The sequence below is a fragment of the Macaca fascicularis genome, chromosome 10 (assembly GCF_037993035.2).
Source record: "Macaca fascicularis isolate 582-1 chromosome 10, T2T-MFA8v1.1".
NCBI lineage: Eukaryota > Metazoa > Chordata > Mammalia > Primates > Cercopithecidae > Macaca > Macaca fascicularis.
Window position 1 is genome coordinate 90,596,790 of NC_088384.1, and position 17,789 is coordinate 90,614,578.

The 17,789-nt window shown below is 51.4% G+C and overlaps 2 protein-coding genes across 10 annotated transcripts in view; one reads left to right on the plus strand and one right to left on the minus strand.

Moving 5' to 3' along the window:
• Positions 1 to 2,893: 2,893 nt before the first annotated feature.
• MAP1LC3A (microtubule associated protein 1 light chain 3 alpha) lies at positions 2,894 to 4,529 on the plus strand. 2 transcript variants are annotated; one of them, XM_045362796.2, is made up of 4 exons: positions 2,894 to 3,105; positions 3,414 to 3,469; positions 3,553 to 3,659; positions 3,929 to 4,529. In XM_045362796.2, exons 1-4 carry the CDS (start codon positions 3,045 to 3,047, stop codon positions 4,089 to 4,091), a joined length of 387 nt encoding a protein of 128 aa, XP_045218731.1. In that variant the 5' UTR covers positions 2,894 to 3,044; the 3' UTR covers positions 4,092 to 4,529. The 2 variants fall into 2 exon arrangements, with proteins under 2 accessions (XP_045218731.1, XP_015313446.1); XM_015457960.3 differs by having other exon boundaries at positions 2,894 to 3,084.
• Positions 4,530 to 4,720: 191 nt separating this feature from the next.
• PIGU (phosphatidylinositol glycan anchor biosynthesis class U) overlaps positions 4,721 to 17,789 on the minus strand; it is a 110,492-nt gene continuing 97,423 nt past the window's right edge. For all 8 annotated transcript variants that reach the window (XR_012419299.1, XR_012419298.1, XR_012419297.1 and 5 more), the window contains one exon: positions 4,721 to 5,154. Coding sequence is in view for 3 of the 8 variants with exons in the window: in XM_005568784.4 (XP_005568841.3) it covers positions 5,041 to 5,154 (114 nt within the window). In the remaining 5 variants the exon portion in view is untranslated. The remainder of the gene's footprint in view (positions 5,155 to 17,789) is intronic.

The window sequence follows — 17,789 nt, forward strand, 5'->3', positions numbered from 1 at the left end:
GCTGGTCTCAAACTTCTGGGCTCAAGTGATTCTCCAACCTGGGCCTCCCAAAGTGCTGGGATTACACTATTACTCCTTTTTAAATTTCTTTGACACTCTGCTCATTGATTCTCTGTATTTATTATCTAAGTAATACATCTATGTAATAAGGCTATAAATCTGAATTTTTTTTTTAAGAAATGGGTCTTATTTTGTCACCAAGGCTGGAATGCAGAGGTGCAATCACAGCTCACTGCTGCCTTGAACTCTTGGGCTCAAGCAATTTTCCAGTCTGGGCCTCCCAAAGTGCTGGGATTACAGGTTTGAGCCACCACATCCAGCCTGGTATGGGCCCCCCTCCCAAGTTTTCTTAATATATGTATCCTCATTTTTTTTTAATCTAAATAATTTTTACTTATATATGAGTTCATATTTAGAACAGGTTTCAATTTCCACACAGTTGGAGCTTACATGGTTTTTGCCTGTGGCCAAAGAATATGGTTGAAACTGATTTGATATCTGTTGAGATTTGTCGTGCACCCTAGTAGTTGGGTCATTTTTGTAAATGTTCCTTCCGTGATTGAAAGTAATGTGTTGGTCCCACACAGGTCTGAAATTTAAATTTTAAAACTTAAAAAATTAACGTGTCAGGTTCAGGATTCTATTGGGCTTCACTGATCAGGATTAGCAACTGTATTAACATCCTCTATGTCCTTAGTTTTTTTGGTTGTTCCGTTTATTAGTTATTCAAATAGGTCTTATGTCTCCCACTATGATGGAGGACTTGGCAATTTCTCCTTGTATTCATATATATATATAGAGAGAGAGCAACATAGACAGAGTCTATATATAGACAGAGTCTTGCTTTGTCGCCCAGGCTGGAGGGCAGTGGCGCAATCTCGGCTCACTGCAACCTCCGCCTAGCAGGTTCAAGCAATTCTTGTGCCTCAGCCACCTGAGTAGTTGCGATGACAGGCGTGCACCACCACGCCCGGCTAATTTTTGTACTTTTAGTAGAGACAGAGTTTGCCACGTTGGCCAGGCTGGTCTTAAATTCCTGGCCTCAAGTGATCCGCCCACCTCGGCCTCCCAAAGTGCTGGGATTACTGGCATGAGCCACTGCACCCAGCCTATTTTCAGCCTTAAAAACCCTGGAACATAGAAGTTCAGAACTTCCCTCTCTTCACAGAGCTACTCGCATCATTTCATGGTGATCCTTTGTCCCCAATGTCTTCTGCCTGAAGGCCTATTTTGTCTGAGTGAATTTCTATAGGTACATATTTTGGTTAGTTTTTCTCTAGTACACCTTTTTCCATCATTTTACTTTTGGTGCCCTTAGATTTTAAATGTCCTCTTGTAAATAGCATAGAGCTGCATTTTATTTTTTCTTGGCCAATCTGGTCATCTGTGTTTTAAGAGGTGAACGTAAACCACATTTTCTACCTCTGGTTTTGTACTATATATTTACCATCCCTTTTACTTTGCTTCCTTTTTCTCCTTTTCTGGCGTCCATTATAGTTTGTATTCTTTTGATGATCCCTCTTAAATATCTGAAATACACACCTGACTTTACAAAGCCAGACAATGCTTAGTCTCTTTATCCCCCTCTCAAATCGAACTTCCTAAAACACCTTAACTCTGATTGCCCTCTCAGTCTCCCATGTTCTTCTGTCTCATGCATCTTGTTTCTGTGGCCCACAGATTATCCATTATTCATGTTGCATATTAAATACTTGTTTAGATTTACTGACATGTTTACTAATTTGCTCACCATTTTTCCATCTAATTTCTTCCTTTTGGGTTCCATGTCTTTGATACTGAAGTACATTCTTTAAAAATTATTTTGGCGGCTGGGCGCAGTGGCTCACGCCTGTAATCCCAGCACTTTGGGAGGCTGAGGCGGGCGCATCACGAGGTCAGGAGATCAAGACCATCCTGGCCAACATGGTGAAACCCCATCTCTACTAAAAACATAAAAAGTAGCTAGGCGTGGTGGCAGGCGCCTAATAATCCCAGCTCCTTAGGAGGCTGACTGAGGCAGGAGAATCGCTTGAACCAGGGAGGCGGAGGTTGCAGTAAGCTGAGATCGCACCACTCTAGCCTGGCGCAAGAACGAGACTCCCTTTCAAAAAAAAAAAAAGATGTTGATCTTCGGTCTGTGCCTTCTGCTCTGGATTTTAAGCATCATTTCTGGCAGCTCTCATTCAGGAACTGCCTCTGCAGGTCTTTCAGTGCTCGCCTGTGGAGCTCTGCTCCGGCCTGCGAGTTCTCCTGGCGTTGCCATCCGTGGCCTTTTCCTTTTAATTCTCCATCACCTGTCCTCTGGTAAGCTGCTTGCTATCAGCCTCCAGGTCCACGATTTCTCTTCTGTTGTCCTGCTCTGCCTTCTTGCCACATCCTCTGAGACCTGAATTTCGATAGCTCTACTCTTCAATTATATTATTCTTTTTCAAACCTGGGCGTTCATTTCTAGCGTCTTGCTCTATCCTGTGTCTGACTGTGCCTCCCGCACCTTCTCCCTTCTCTTGCCCTGAGCCCCCTTGAAGGCGCCGGGCCTTTGGCTCCCGCTGTTTCCCACGGTGCCCAGAACCGCGGGTCAGTCCTGACACAGACTCGGTGAGGGCAGGAAGTGGTGCCACGGGGCTGCAGCCTGGCCCACCCGCTCCATCGGCCCAGGGCGGCCCCACCGCTCTCCCGGCCTCACCAGAGTCGGGGCCACGGGAGAGGCTCCCGCGCTGCTCATGACGTCACGGGACTGTGACGCGCCCAGGAGCCCCGCCCCTTGTGTCCCGGGCCGGGGACCCAGGCTCTCTGCGCCGTGACGTCACGGGTCCGGGCGGGCGGGTTGTGCGTCGGCCCAATGGGAGCTGCGCGCCGGCCTCCCCTTTAAGGAATGTTGTGACCTGACGTCACCGGGCGAGTTACCTCCCGCAGCCGCCGCCGCCGTGCTCAGCGCGAGCGCCGGAGCCCTTGAGCGCGAGGCACGGAGCCCCCGGAGCCCCCAAACCGCAGCCACATCTCCGCGCCCCAGAGCCCCGGCCTGCGCGCCCAGCCGGGCCCGCGCGATGCCCTCCGACCGGCCTTTCAAACAGCGGCGGAGCTTCGGTGAGGCCCGGCAGGCGAGCTGTGAGCTCGGGGTAGGGGTGCCGGGGAGGGGGGGTGCCCGGCCGACCCAGACTGCCGCAGGTGACGTCAGCCCCGTGACGTCAGGCTTCGGCTGGACCCTCGGGCTGGGAGGCTGGCTCCGGCCTGGGCGGGGGCTGCCTGCTTCCCCACCACGATAGGTGCCAGGGGCTGTGGGGCCTGACGGCCCCGGGGGCGGGGGCTGGAGCTGGGGCGTGGCCGGGGGCCGCCCCTTGGGGACAGGCAGGCGGAGACGTGGGGAGGACCTGGGCCGGGCCGACCCGGCCTCACGGTCTGGCCGCTGTCCGCAGCCGACCGCTGTAAGGAGGTACAGCAGATCCGCGACCAGCACCCCAGCAAAATCCCGGTAAGTCCTGCGCCCCCAGCCCTGCCCCGGCCCCGCCTCGCGCGTCCCCGACACAACCCCCTGCCCGCCCGCCCTGCTCCCAGGTGATCATCGAGCGCTACAAGGGTGAGAAGCAGCTGCCCGTCCTGGACAAGACCAAGTTTCTGGTCCCGGACCATGTCAACATGAGCGAGTTGGTCAAGATCATCCGGTGCGTGGGCAGCCGCTGCCAGGTGGTGGCTTGGGTCGGGAAGGGAGACGGGTTCCCGCCGAGAAGGGGTCAGGGGTGATGGGACCGGTGGTGGACCCCTGTTCTGGGGCGGCTGGAAAGGTCAAGGTCGGGGCTGCAGTCGGTGCCGGGTCAGAGGTGACAGGTGGGGTGAGGATGGGTGTAAAAGGCTGGGAATCATTCTGGGGGTCAGGGCTACGTTGCCCCGTAGCCAAGCCCCTTACAGCCACATACTCTCCCGCCTGCCTCAGGCGCCGCCTGCAGCTGAACCCCACGCAGGCCTTCTTCCTGCTGGTGAACCAGCACAGCATGGTGAGCGTGTCCACGCCCATCGCGGACATCTACGAGCAGGAGAAAGACGAGGACGGCTTCCTCTACATGGTCTACGCTTCCCAGGAAACCTTCGGCTTCTGAGCCAGCAGTAGGGGGGTCGGCCTGGGAGTGGGGGGGGCCCGGTCAGGCCCTGCCCAGAGAGCTCCTGGTTCCTGAACTGAGCTGCCTCTGCCGTGGTGGGCTGGGCAGGCATGTGCCCCCCTAGTCAGAGGGCAACCCACCTACTCTGCCCCTGGGTGGATCCTGGGCCGGTTGTGTTAGGGTTGTCCCTCTGGGTGCTGGCTGGGATGGGGGAGGGTTGGGAGCAGCCCCCAGCACCCCGCTGTGTGGTTCATCTTTTTTTTAGGCCCCTGCCTGTCTGCCCATCTGCCCCTCACCCACCCAAGGCTCTGCCCACGCCTGGACCTGCCCACCCCTGAAAGACTGGCCCCTGGCTCCCCGCCCCTCGGTCTCCACATGGTGTATGGATCTGTGGTCATTGTCCCTCTGCAGAATAAAGATTGCTCAGGCCTGCCTGGCCCTGTGCCTCCAGCTGCTTGCTTGGGAGTGGGAAGGGTGCTGGTAGGGCTGTCTGCACCATCCCCGGGCTCTGGCGCACAGACTTGTGTTCTGTGGCCTCAGTGCTTGCTGTGGAAACCCACACCTGTGTGTAGTGTTCAGAACATTAGGGGCCACCCCTCTAGGAGTGCAATGCAGATGTGGTCTCAGGGTAGACTTCATAACAAAAAACATTTATTAAGTAGCTACAACCTAACAAGCCCTGCTCACCTGCCTCTTCTCCTTCCTGCCTGGGAGGGGGCTCCTTGGTGTGCAGAGCCACGAAGTGGGGGGGTCCAAGTTGGGGAGCTTCCAGTTCTTCCCCACAGGCCTTACTATCAGCCATGGGTCTCTTGGTACCAGAGACTTGTGACCCTGGACTCGAACCTCTTCTGCCCGAGCACTCGCCTGCTGGCAACTCTGACTGGAGGGCTTGGCCCAGCTTCTGGCCCCTCAGCCCCCTGAGGTCCACAAAGCCCTGTGCCAGCCAGGCCTACTTGAGCACAAGCATGGCCTCTGTGCCGTCCTTGGCGGTCAAGTAGAGGCCGTGTGTGAGGTAGTACTCCCGCCGCAGGAAGGCATAGAAGTAATCAGAGATGAGCAGGATCTGGGGGGAGAGAGAGGATATGAGGTGCTGCAGGGTATCTCCCCGTGAGCCCAGGATCCCTGAACTGCTAGCATGTGTTGGAAGACAGGAGAGCCCCTGCCTGGCTCTGGATCACAATCACTGGAGAGGCCCTGCCCAGGGCCCCCACCTCAGGGCCCAAACTTGACCCTGCAAGGTCTGTTGGCCTCTCAGAAGCTGTCCAGACTTCCCCGGCCCCCACCCATGGTCTACACCTCCATCACAGGCTTTGGTCTCAAATGCCAGCCTGGTGCCTGTGCAGCCAGAGGCCTCTGCCCCCTCTTCCCACAGCCACTTCCACCCCAGCCAGGTCCACATCAAACTCCTCACCTTCCCTCTGTCAAATACACTTCTCCCACTGGGCACCCATGCCCCCATCTTCCAGCCAAGTGCCCAGGCCATAAAATTGCCCTGACACTTCTCTCATACATCAAGCCACCATGACCTGTCAATTCTACCCCTTAAACTCAAATCCACCCTTTCGATCCAGCCCCACAGTCACTACTCTGGACAGAGCCACTGTCATCTCCTAAACAACAGCAAAGCTTGGTCCCTGGGCTCCCTGCTCTCAAACCCACGCCCACCCCATTCTTCCTGGCAGCCAGAGGGAGCTTTTCAAAACCTACATCTGATGGTGTTACTTCCAGTCTTCAAATCCTCCAAAGGCTTCCCATGCCTTAGGGGGAAGCTCGAACTCCCTGGTGCTCTGAGACCTTGCTAGGGTCCCTGCCCACCCTCTCCTGGCTCCACCTCACCCCACTGCAGGATCCTTACTGTTTCTTCTGCATGGAACGTTCTCTCCCCGTTCATCTAGTCGACAGCTGCTTACGCTTCAGGTCTCAGGATCACTTGCCCCCCAGATTAGGTCTTGGCCCCACTAATCTCTACTCAATAACAGACTCATCCAAAGCACAATTTTTCCTTCAGCTGACAGCCTGATTGTGCCTCCTCCCCTGGCCCAGGGCCTCCATCAGGGCAGGGTCTTCGAATGGTTCTGTCACTATGGTATCTCTGTGCCCAGCTCAGTCTGTCTGTCCCATTCCGGGCCACACGCAGAATCAAAGGGGGCCTAGAAGCTCAGCCCACTGTCTCTTCAAGGAGGCCCAGAAAGGAACAGGGATTTGCCGAGGGCCCTGTACACCAGACCCAGAGTCTGCGGTCTCGGTCAGCCCAAGCTTCCCAAGACCACTGGTCCCTGGAGCAGGTTGGGCAGGGCCCAGCCTCAGAGAAGGATGAGCGGATGGGCTCACACTGCAGACACTGCAGCTCTCAGGCACCTGGAGACCTCAGAGGATTGGCACCAACCACATGGCACAGATGGGGAGACTAAGGCACAGAGCACTTGGCTATGGTCTTGGGGCAAGACAGGTTGAGCTAAGCCTGGGATCTAGACCTCCAGACCCTGTCCTGGGCAGCTTCTCACTCACCTGAAGGTAACACAACAGCAGCTAAAGAGAGATCAGAGGCGCCTGGAGTTCAAGAAGGTGTCCTGTCACCAGCAGCTCTAATGGCCTCAGGACAAGTACCTGCCATTCTATCACCACAGAAGCCCATCTGGAAGGTTTAACAATCCTCATCTTCAACAGATGGGCAAACTGAGACTCAAAGTGTTCAATGGTTGGCCTAAGGCTGCACCTGGAGCACTGGACTAATGGCCATGGACCCAGAAAGGTGGTCTGCCTGGGGCCCAGATCCCTGAGGAGCACCAGATTGGTCAGTGTCAGAAAAGCAGACAGAGCTCAGGCAGCCCCTGAGGCCCGGCCCCCAGCTGCCCAGCTGGCAGCTCCAGGCTGGCCCATTGGGGGACAGCGATCACAGCAAAGGCTGACCTCATACCCTGCAGCCCTTTCTCACCCAGGCCCGAGATGCCATCTGGGCAGGAGGAGCCCAAAGCAGGGACTGAGCTCAGAGGCTGATCCCTGAACCAGGTCAGATGAGGGGCAGGTGCAGTCACAATCCGCAACAATCAAAACGAAGCAACTCCATGTCACACAATAATCATCTGGACAAGCAGGAGGAAGAAAAAGATGAGGTTATTAGATTGGACCAGATGAAACTGCCATTTTTGCAGATAAAAAAATGGTTGAATACAGGCAATTTCATATGATCCAACCTAATACAAAACGGAAAAGGACACACAGAAGAGTAGGCATATTATTTAGAAACACCAGCAGAAATAACAGGAAGAATTTAGGTAGCTATTCTTTTCCCCTATAAACCTGAACTCTGCAAACTACATACATGTATTCCACTGACAAAAATAAAACTTTGGCCAGGCGCAGTGGCTCACGCCTGTAATCCCACCAGTTTCGGAGGCCAAGGCGGGCAGATCACCTGAGGTCGGGAGTTCGAGACCAGTCTGACCAACATGGAGAAACCCCATCTCTACTAAAAATACAAAATTAGCTGGGCGTGGTGGTGCATGCCTGTAATCCCAGCTACTCAGGAGGCTGAGGCAGGAGAATCGTTTGAACCCGGGAGGCGGAGATGTGCCACTGCACTCCAGCCTGGGCAATAAGAGCGAAACTCCGTCTCAAAAATAAAAAATAAAACTTCAATTAAATCAGCCAATACATCAATGAATCAATACATCAATGCGGGGAGGAGATAAATATTCCTTCCAGAAGAATTCCAAACAATGTAGATAGTTATACCCCCTCCCAAAGAAGGAGCTTAATTCTTGTTCACTCTGCATCCCCTAAGCCTCGGGTGGTCTAGACTCGGTTACTCACTTCCTGCTGAGGATCAGAGAAAGGGAAAAGAGTAACTTCACAGTGGAGAAACCTGGCCAACACTATCTTAACCACGTGGTGGAGGTTAACATCAGCTTGAAATCACATGGCTAGCATGTACCCCCAATAGATGTGATTCCTTCTAAAAACCCACAACCACAGGATAATCCTAAGAAAAGCATCAGACAAACCTAAACTGGTGGACAAACCTAAATTGGGTGACATTCTACGAGATGCCTGGCTGGTGGTCCTCAACTGTCAAGGTCATGACAAGTCAGGAAAGACTAAAAACAAAAGCAGAAGACACTGAGGAGGTGTGACCTTAAGTGTAACGTGGACCCTTCAATGGGGTCCTGGCAGAGAAAGAGGATGTGACTGCAAAAATAGGAAATCCAAATCCATTCTAGTGTTTCAGACTAATAGTAATATATCAGGGTGTCTTAGTTTTGACAAACATATCATGGTAACATATAAAATGTTAACAACCTAGGCAACTAGGTGGGGGCTTACAGGAACTCTATCTCTCCAACTTTCCTATAAATCTAAAGTGATTCTAAAATAAAAAGTTTATTTAAAAAATAAATGAACTAGCCGGGAATGGTGGCTTGTGCCTGTAATTCTAGCTACTCGAGAAGCCGAGGCAAAGGGATCACTTAAGCCCAGGAGGTCAACCTGGGTGTCAGAGCAAAACCCCAGCTCTTCAAACAGGAAAAAAATTAACAGCAATGACCTACTGTTATATGTAACAAACTCAAAATATTTTGCTGAGTGAAAGAGGGCTTTGGCAAATGTACACATAAGATTTGCACTTTTCCCTGTATAATAAATTTTACATAAGAAAAATGTAAATAAATAGTGAAGTCTAGTTAATGATACACATGCTGAAATATTTAGCAGGAAATGTACTGATGTCTGCATTTCAATTTGAAATACATTAAAAAAGTAAGATGGACTGAGGGATGATGGGAGAAGTACAGGAAGATGTCAACGGTGGACTCCCGCTGGTGGGTATGTATATGGGTGTCCAATGCTAAAGCTGTCAACTGTGAGGTGTGTGTGGAAATCTGCAGGATAAAGGGGGTGGCGGGAAGAGCCCTGTGAGCGGCTTGGGCACACAGCCCTGGGCGTCATAAGTCCTGAGGGGGCACCCTGCCCCTAGGGAGAGGACACCAGGCTGGCCCAGAGGCCTGGTCCTTTCAGAGGGAAGCCTGTAGCCGGGACAACCTCTTCTGACCTTGGGGCTTTCCATTTGGGCCGTGAGGGGAGCAGGGATTTCCCAGAAGCCCTAGGATGCAGCCAACACAGCAGCTGCAGACTCAGAGCCCCTTTGCCCTGTCTGGACAGAGGCAAGTTGGGCAAGGGGCTGTGGGATTTGCATGGGCAAGTCAGTGGCTGTGTGATGTTAAGTCTCTTTCTGTCCCCTAGGCTGCATTTTCCTCATCTGGAAAATGACAGTAATAGGCTCTAGCTTGTTACCAACAATGCTGGGCTCCTCTAGTTTTTTTTTTTTTTTTGAGTGCAATGGTGTGATAGCTCACTGCAACCTCCGCCTCCCGGGTTCAAGCGATTCTCCTGCCTCAGCCTCCCAAGAAGCTAGGACTACAGGTGCGTGCCACCATGCCCGTTTTTTTGTTTGTTTTTCGTTTTTTGTTTGTATTTTTAGTAGAGACGGGTTTCACCGTGTTAGCCAGGATGGTCTCGATCTCCTGACCTTATGATCCGCCCACCTTGGCCTCCTAAAGTGCTGGGATTACAGGTGTGAGTCACCATGCCCAGCCGGGCTCCTCTAGTCTTTGTGCCAGAGTTAGGACCCCAGAACATGTCTGTCCCTCTGTGTCCTCAGGTCTCTGGATCCCACCCAACGTGGCTGAAATGCTGCTTTGCCAATCCCCTTCTCAGACTTGCCCTCTTCTCCTTCCACAGCCACCTCCTGCTGGGAGGCCCCCCTCATCCTCTCTGGACACACACACGCACTCACACACACACAGATGCACACACATACACGCATGCTCACACTGCTCACACATACACAGGTGCACACACATGCATGCTTGCACTGCTCAGACACGCTCACACACACACAGGTGCACACACACACATGCATGCTTGCACTGCTCAGACACGCTCACACACAGGTGCACACACATACATGCATGCTTGCACTGCTCACACACACAGGTGCACACACATGCATGCTTGCACTGCTCACACAGGCTCGCACTGCACACACAGGTGACACGTACGTGCTCACACAGGTGACACGTACATGCTCACACAGGTGCACACACATGCTCACACTGCTCATACATGCTCGCACACACACAGGTGCACACACATACATGCATGCTTGCACTGCTCAGACACAGGCTCACACTGCACTCACACAGGTGCACACACACACACAGGTGCACACATGCACACTTGCAACGCTTAGACACACATGCTCGCACACACACAGGTGCGCACACACGCAAGCTCGCACTACTCACACAGGCTCGCACTGCACTCACACACACTGATGCACACACATACACACACACTCACCTGCTCAGAAGTTCCCTGGCTCCCCCTGCCCTGCCCAGCAGCGCTGCAGCTCCCACCTATTCCTCAGAGGCTCATCTGCCAGGAGTCTTCTCTAACCCCGCATTGTTACATGGACCCTGAAGTTAAGTCACTGCCCACTGGCCTCCCAACGAAATGGGGCTGCATTTGCTCCAGTTCTATGACCCCAGACCCTGCACAGGGCCAGCTCTCTCTGAGTTGTCTGCTGGTCTCTACCTTCTCAGCGCTGCCCCCAGGGACGGCTCGGTCCACATTCCTCTCTATGGCAGCCATGAGGGCTCCAGGGCCGCCTCCCTCTGGGACCATGATGAAGAGCTCATGGGGCAGCTAGCTGATAAAGGGGTGACCAGGGACAGACAGGAATGAGAAGTAGAATGAAACCCTCAGAACGTGCTCCAGTGCAGGGCAGGACAGAGAGACAGGAAATGAACATCTTCTGAGTGTCTGCCCTGGGCCAGGCCCTTTAACAGAAAAACAATATTGTCCCTTTCCAACATCCCAGGGTAGGGCTGACAATGCCCACTTAGAGAAGGGAAACTCAGGGGTTATGGGCCCTGCAAAAGGTCGCATGGTAGGAAGTGAAGAGTTAGGGGCCAGTCCTGTCAGAGGCCCAACCCTGAGTTCTTCCACAACCCCCTAGGGTCTGCACCCACATGAACTGAGTCCTGCTCAGAACTGAGTCCTGCTCCATACCAGGCCTGTGCTGACACCTCAGGTACATTTACACCCTGCGGAGGCTGCTCTCCCCAGTTCATAGCTCTGTCACTCAGTGGAGAGAGAAAGAGATTGACTTTTTTTTTGAAAAGCCAGTAGAGGTTGTTAATCCAGTGTGTTGTGAAACTGCTAGGCTCAGACAGCAGCCTTGGCCACCACCAGGGCTGCAGATTCCTAGAGAAGCAGGTGCTACCACCCAGGCATGTCCTGGTTCCCCAGGCCTCCTGCTGCTGTTGGGGACCCTGACATTTGACAGCCAGCCCGCGCTGGGGAGGATGCATGTGGCCATCACAGTTGGCAAGGTGCAGCAGCCTCTGCCCACCTGCCTGGGATCCAGGAAGCTGGGAGGCAGAGGAGGCTGGCGGCCGACTGTGGAGCTGGACAGCGCTTTGGCATAACCTGGCAACCCACAGGCCAGAGCAGACATTATGTGGGAGGAAATGGTGGAGGAGAAAGCTCCACCCTCTAGCTCTGAAGATGCAAAGTAACAAGTGAAATCTCTGGACCTCAGTCTCAGGGGCTGCAAGGTCACAAGGTGAGACTGAGGATGGGGCTACAAGTAACTGTCCGTTACATGGCACTTTTCAATTCACAAAAACTTCCCCACATTCAGTCCTCACAACCACCTTCCCAGTTTGAGGAAAGTGAGGCCACCACCACCTCCCCCAGATTTCAGTGGCCTCCTCCCTGGTGCTCCGGATGCCAGGCTCTCACCTCTTACCTCTGCTCTTCCCAGCAGAGTGAGGTTTTCAGAGCAAGGAGCTGATCACATTTGTCCTCAGCTTAAAGCCAAAGGCGCAGTCTGGACCTCTGCATAAGAGGCCCTTGAAGGCCATGTGGTCTGACCACTGCTGTCTGAATTGGCCTCATTCCCTCTCAAGCGGTACAGCCCGTCCCACTGAGCTCTCAGCAGCACGGTGTTCTCCCTCGCTCCCTCCTTCCTCCTCCTCCTCCTCTCTCTCTCTCTCTCTCTTCCTCCTTCACCCCCACCCAGGTCTTGCTACCTAAAACCATAGAACCCAGTTAGATCCTACCCATCCCTCAGGATCCCACTTAGAGGCCACCTCCCCCAAGAAGCCTCAACAGCCCAGCTGTGGGCTCCCAGCAGGTCAGGCTGCCCTGTCCTGCCATGTCTTTTCCTTTCTCTCCACAGACTGAGGGCTCCTTGGAAGCACACCTCTGTCTCACTCACCCCTTGCAGAGTGCCTGGTGAATAGTAGGTACCTAATTAATATTTGCAAATAAATAAATCAGCTTCCCAGGAGTTATGGGATGTGCCTGAGGCCAGCAAGCCAGGACAGATAGGGCTGGAGTTGCTATAGAATGTGGGCTTCCAGAGCCCTGGCCGTCTGTGGCCTTTGTCCTGCTGTATGCAGCCTGGGCTCTTCCTGTCACTCTGGTTATGGGGAGGAGAAGAGGCTAGGAAGGGCCTGTGAGGGACAAGCTTGGGATGCTCAGCACTGGAGGGACAAAGGAATGAACTAAGACCTTGACAGAATGCCACTAGTTGGGAAAAGCAAAGTAAACATGCACATCTAGCTGGATGAGGACAAGGGCTCCAGCCTGGCCACAGTCACTGTACATCAGGAGGAACGAGCCTTCCCACACACAGACCTGGGATCTTGCACAGCCCAGGCCACACACAACCTGCCGGAAGAAACCTGAAGTGGGTCTTGAGCCATCCCCGAATGGGGACTACACACCACTCAGCCACTAATGACCCACCCAACACGTCTCCAAGTGTTTCCTCATAGGTCCCATTTCCCAGAATGACACACCAGGCCAACTGAGAGGCAACTCCAGGAGACAGGATTGTGGTTTCATCTGTGTTGCAGTGAACGGTGAGTCCCAGGCAGGAGGCAGCATGCAGGAGGTTGGTGTCAGACCTCGGGCTTCAGGCCTCACTCGAAACAGAAAGCAGAATGGCCAATGCAGGGCCAGCCCAGTATCTGAGGGTCTGCAGTACAGGGAGGGGTCAGGGCTGGCCCCTCATAGCAAACAGGCAGTGGCTTGAGGAGTAGAGTTCCAGATGATCCCGATCCTGCTTGGAAGGGTGGGTGGGTGGTTGGCTGGGTAAGGCAGCTGACACCTGTAATCCTAGCACTTTGGGAGGCTGAGGCAGGAGTTTGGCTTGAGCTCAGGAGTTCGAGCTCGTAACAACATAGCAAGACCCTATCTCTACCAAAAATTTAAAAAGTAGCCAAGTGTGGGGGTGTGCCTATAGTTCCAGCTACTTGGGAGGCTGAGGTGGGAGGATCTCTTGAGCCTAGGAGGTTGAGGCTGCAGTGAGCTGTGACTGTGCCACTGCACTTCAGCCTGGGCAACAGAGCAAGACCCTGTCTCAAAAAGAAAAAAAAATGAAGTAAAATTTAAAAAAATCTTTTTTTGAGACAGCATTTTCACTCCTGTCACCCAGGATGGAGTGCAGTGGTGTGATCTTGGCTCACTGCAACTTTTGCCTACCGGGCTCAAGCAGTTCTCCTACCTCAGCCTCCTGAGTGGCTGGGATTACAGGTAGCATGCCACTGCACCTGGCTAACTTTTGTATTTTTTGTAGAGATGGGGTTTTGCCACGTTGCCCAGGCTGGTCTCAAACTCCTGACCTCAAGCAATCTGCCGGCCTCAGCCTCCCAAATTGCTGGGATTATAGGCGTGAGCTACTGCAACCGGCCTACTAAAAAAAGGAAGGGCAGGCAGACGAGAAGTCTGTTTTGGATGTACACACAGGGCAGGAGTGGGGCTCTCAGGCCAGCTACCGGGATACAAGGGGAAGGGGGCTCTGGCTCTGACTCCCTAGGGATCCAGTAGACCAGCCACAGGCCCAAATCTGACCAAAACAGGGATTGGCACGGGGAGGTTAAGGTGTACAGAATTGTGTTAGAGCATTGGTCATAAGATGTGGTTTCTGATGCCAGCTCATTCCATTTGTCATCAATAATTACTCATTGAATATTCTTTTTGGTGCTAGGGATACAGCCATGAAGAAGACAGACCCAGGGCTCACCCTAATGGAACCCACAGTCTACTAAGAGGATCTGACAAACAAGACTGTGGATAAATACACCCCTTCACAGCTTTGTGAGTTTGGGTAAGCCTCTAACCCTTCCAAGCCTCAGTTTCCTCATTTGTATCATGAGATAATACTACTACTTCCTTCAAAGAGCTGTTATGAAGAGTAAATTTCTTATTAAAAAAAAAAGGAAAACAACCTAAAGGGCTGTCAGTAGAGTAGTTATGTAAAGTGTGGTGAGTTCCCATATGCAAGACTCAAATAGGAGGTTCCTCTCTCACATATGAGCAAACATCACCAGGACATTTTACTAAAAGGGAGAAAAGTCCCACTTTCATCATCATGTCAATAATAAAACACACATACCCACACACAAATAAGCCTCTTTCTCCATGAGCCTGTGAGTTTATGTAAATGCACAGAGAATGCTTCCGAAGGCCATCTGAGCACGTGATCAGAAGATTATAGGGATCATGTGGGGCCAGCCCCTAGTAAGCTCTCCTGAAACAGGAGCCACCGTTTTTTATTTTTATATTTTATTTTTTTGAGACAGAGTCTCGCTCTGTCGCCCAGGCTAGAGTGCAGTGGCATGATCTCGGCTCACTGCGACCTCTACCTCCCAGGTTCAAGTGATTCTCCTACCTCAGCCTCCCGAATAGCTGAGACTATAGGTGTGTGCCACCACATCCAGCTAATTTTTGTATTTTTAATAGAGATGGGGTTTCACCATGTTAGCCAGGATGGTCTCGATCTCCTGACCTCATGATCCCAAAGTGCTGGGACTACAGGTGTGAGCCACTGTGCCTGGCCCCATGAGCCACTATTAATTATGATTTTAGGAAAAGATTTTCTTACGTTCTCTGTTTTTAAACAGAATGAAGGTAAGTGTGACACTTTGCCCTCCTCTTTTAAAAAAGCTAAATTTAAACAAGTTCCTTTTCATTTATATGTAATCCTTGATTAGTATTTTCCATCTGCTGGTCACTGACTCACAAAACAAAAGGGTTAAAAAAAAACTGCTTCCCTTGGTTCATGGACTGTTTCTCCAGGAATCTGTTCTGGGTATTTGAAGAGCATGTTGCTCTTGCTATTTCCCATGTCAACACACATGAGTAATGGCAACAGGACTCTCAACACCCTGGAAGCTGTGGGTCATCATCCCGGTTTTTGAGATAAGGAAACTGCAACCTAGAGAAGTTAAATCACTTTAGGAAGTGGGGAGGCCCTCAAGCAATCCACTGGTCTCAATTCCTCCTTCCTTCTCTCACACTCAGGCGCACCCCCCACCACGGATGGTTTACTGTTGTCATTTCCTGTTACTGACTCTGAGGAACAACCATAATTAGCAAATGCACCATGCCACAGGCAGAAAAATAATAGCTCCCAGGGTAAAGGATGGGGCCTTAGTCACTAGTTTACCTGCCGGTATAACTAATAATCCACACATAATTTGTTCTGTAATAGGGTATGGCACTGAACAACTCAAACAGAGCAGGATTTAAAAAGCAATCCATAAGCCAAGATGTTCTCTATATTCAGCTCTTGATTTCAGCAATGATATCAAGGTTCTAGATACTTCCTTGAAATCTGTACTCATCTGGTTCCTAGAAGAGCTCTGCTCTGTCTTGCCCAAGGAGAAGAAAATGAGGCAGGTGAATACCAGCACCTTCCTAGCTCACAGCAGGATATGGAACTGATAACATGTCCCTAAATGCCATATGTCTCGATGGAAGACACAGAAGCAGGGGCTGAGCTTGGGCTGTGCATGACATGCAGGGCTGAGAAAGTGGGACAAGGGGACCTCATGAAGGGTCTCTATGAGGAGGTGACACTGGACTCTTAGTAAAATTCGAAATGTCTCATTTTGCACTCTGAGGCTGCCAACAGGTCCAAAGGCAAGGATGGCATAATTTTCATGAAGAGAGGCTCTTTTACCTCAGTCAGTGCTCTGGGACAAGGATATGCCTCGAGTGACTGCCTCAGTGAGCAAGTGGCCCCATCTGACGCATCCTGTTAGTGATCTGGCAGCAGCAGTAACAAAGTCCAAAGCCAGCAGCCCCAGGAAGTACTTGGACCCCCTGCTGGAAGGCCTATAGGTTGATACAGCCTGCCTGAAGGGCAACTTGGAAATACCTGCCAAAGGCGCAAAATGCATATGCCCCTTGACCCAGCAAATCCCACCACTTGGAATCTACAAAATACCAGCATGTGTGTACAACAATATGTGGAGGGATATGCAAGGCTCTTCCATTTTATTTATTTATTAGTTACTATTTATTATTTATTTATTATTACTATCTATTATTTATTACTATTGACCAGGCTGGTCTCAAACTCCTGACCTCAAGTGATCCTCCCATCTCAGCCTCCCAAAGTGCTGGGATTACAGGCGTGAGCCACCACACCTGGCTGCAAGGCTCTTACATTTAAAGTGACAAAATAGGCCAGGTACAGTGGCTCACACCTGTAATCCCAGCACTTTGGGAGGTCGAGGCGGGCACATCACTTAAGGTCAGGAGTTCAAGACCAGCCTAGCCAATGTGGTGAAACTCCATCTCTACTCTCTACCAAAAATACAAAAATTAGACAGGCGTGGTAGTGCACGCCTATAATCCTGGCTACTTGGGAGGCTGAGGTGACAGAACTGCTTGAACCCGGGAGGTGGAGGTTGCAGTGAGCCGAGATCACGCCACTGCACTCCAGCCTGGGCGACAGAGTGAGACTCCATCTCAAAAAATAAATATATAAATAAAATAAAGTGCCAAAATAACCAAGGGCAACCTCAATGCCTGTCAGCAGGGCTGTACCTAGTCCAAACCATTGGATATTACAGAGCCATTAAAAAATTATCTCAAGACAAAATCATTAAGTGAAAAACAGCAAGCCAAAGAATGCTACTTAAAGGAGAATGCCATTTACCTACATAAACAAAAAAAACCACCTCTCTTTATGTATCTGTGTATATAGCTGTCTATAAATGCACAGAGGAAAGTCTGCAAAGACATACCAAACTGATCCCAATGGCCATGTCTGCAGAGGGGCAGAACATGATGGGGGCTCAGGCAGATCTTTTCTTTTCATTCCATAGTCTTTTTTTTTTTTTTTTTTTTTTTTTTGGTAGAGATGGGGTCTTGCTATGTTGCCCAGGCTGTTCTTGAACTCCTGTCCTCAAGTAATCCTTCTACCTCAGTCTCTCAAAGAGCTGGGATTACATGCATGAGCCACCACACTCAGCCCATTCCATATTCTTCTATTTTGTTTGACTTCTTTCCCCCAGCAATAATGAATTCATGCATTACTTGGTGATTTAAAATACATTTTAAAAAGAGATTAAGAAAAAAAAAAGGTAAGAGATCATGCCAAGAGTCCAGCTGGTTTCTTTCAGCTATGAACACACTTGATCCACCTGCGTTTGGTTTCCATCCCTAACCCCAATCCCTCTTTCCAATAATTCAGTTTCTCCTGCCTTCAATGGCACCTGATCACTTGCAGACACCCCGCTGTGCTGCTTTAGAGTCCCTTCTCTCAGAAAGGCAGCCACAGAGATGAAAGCTGTTATCTGGCAAGCTCCATGGAGCCTGACAAGACTCATGACAAGA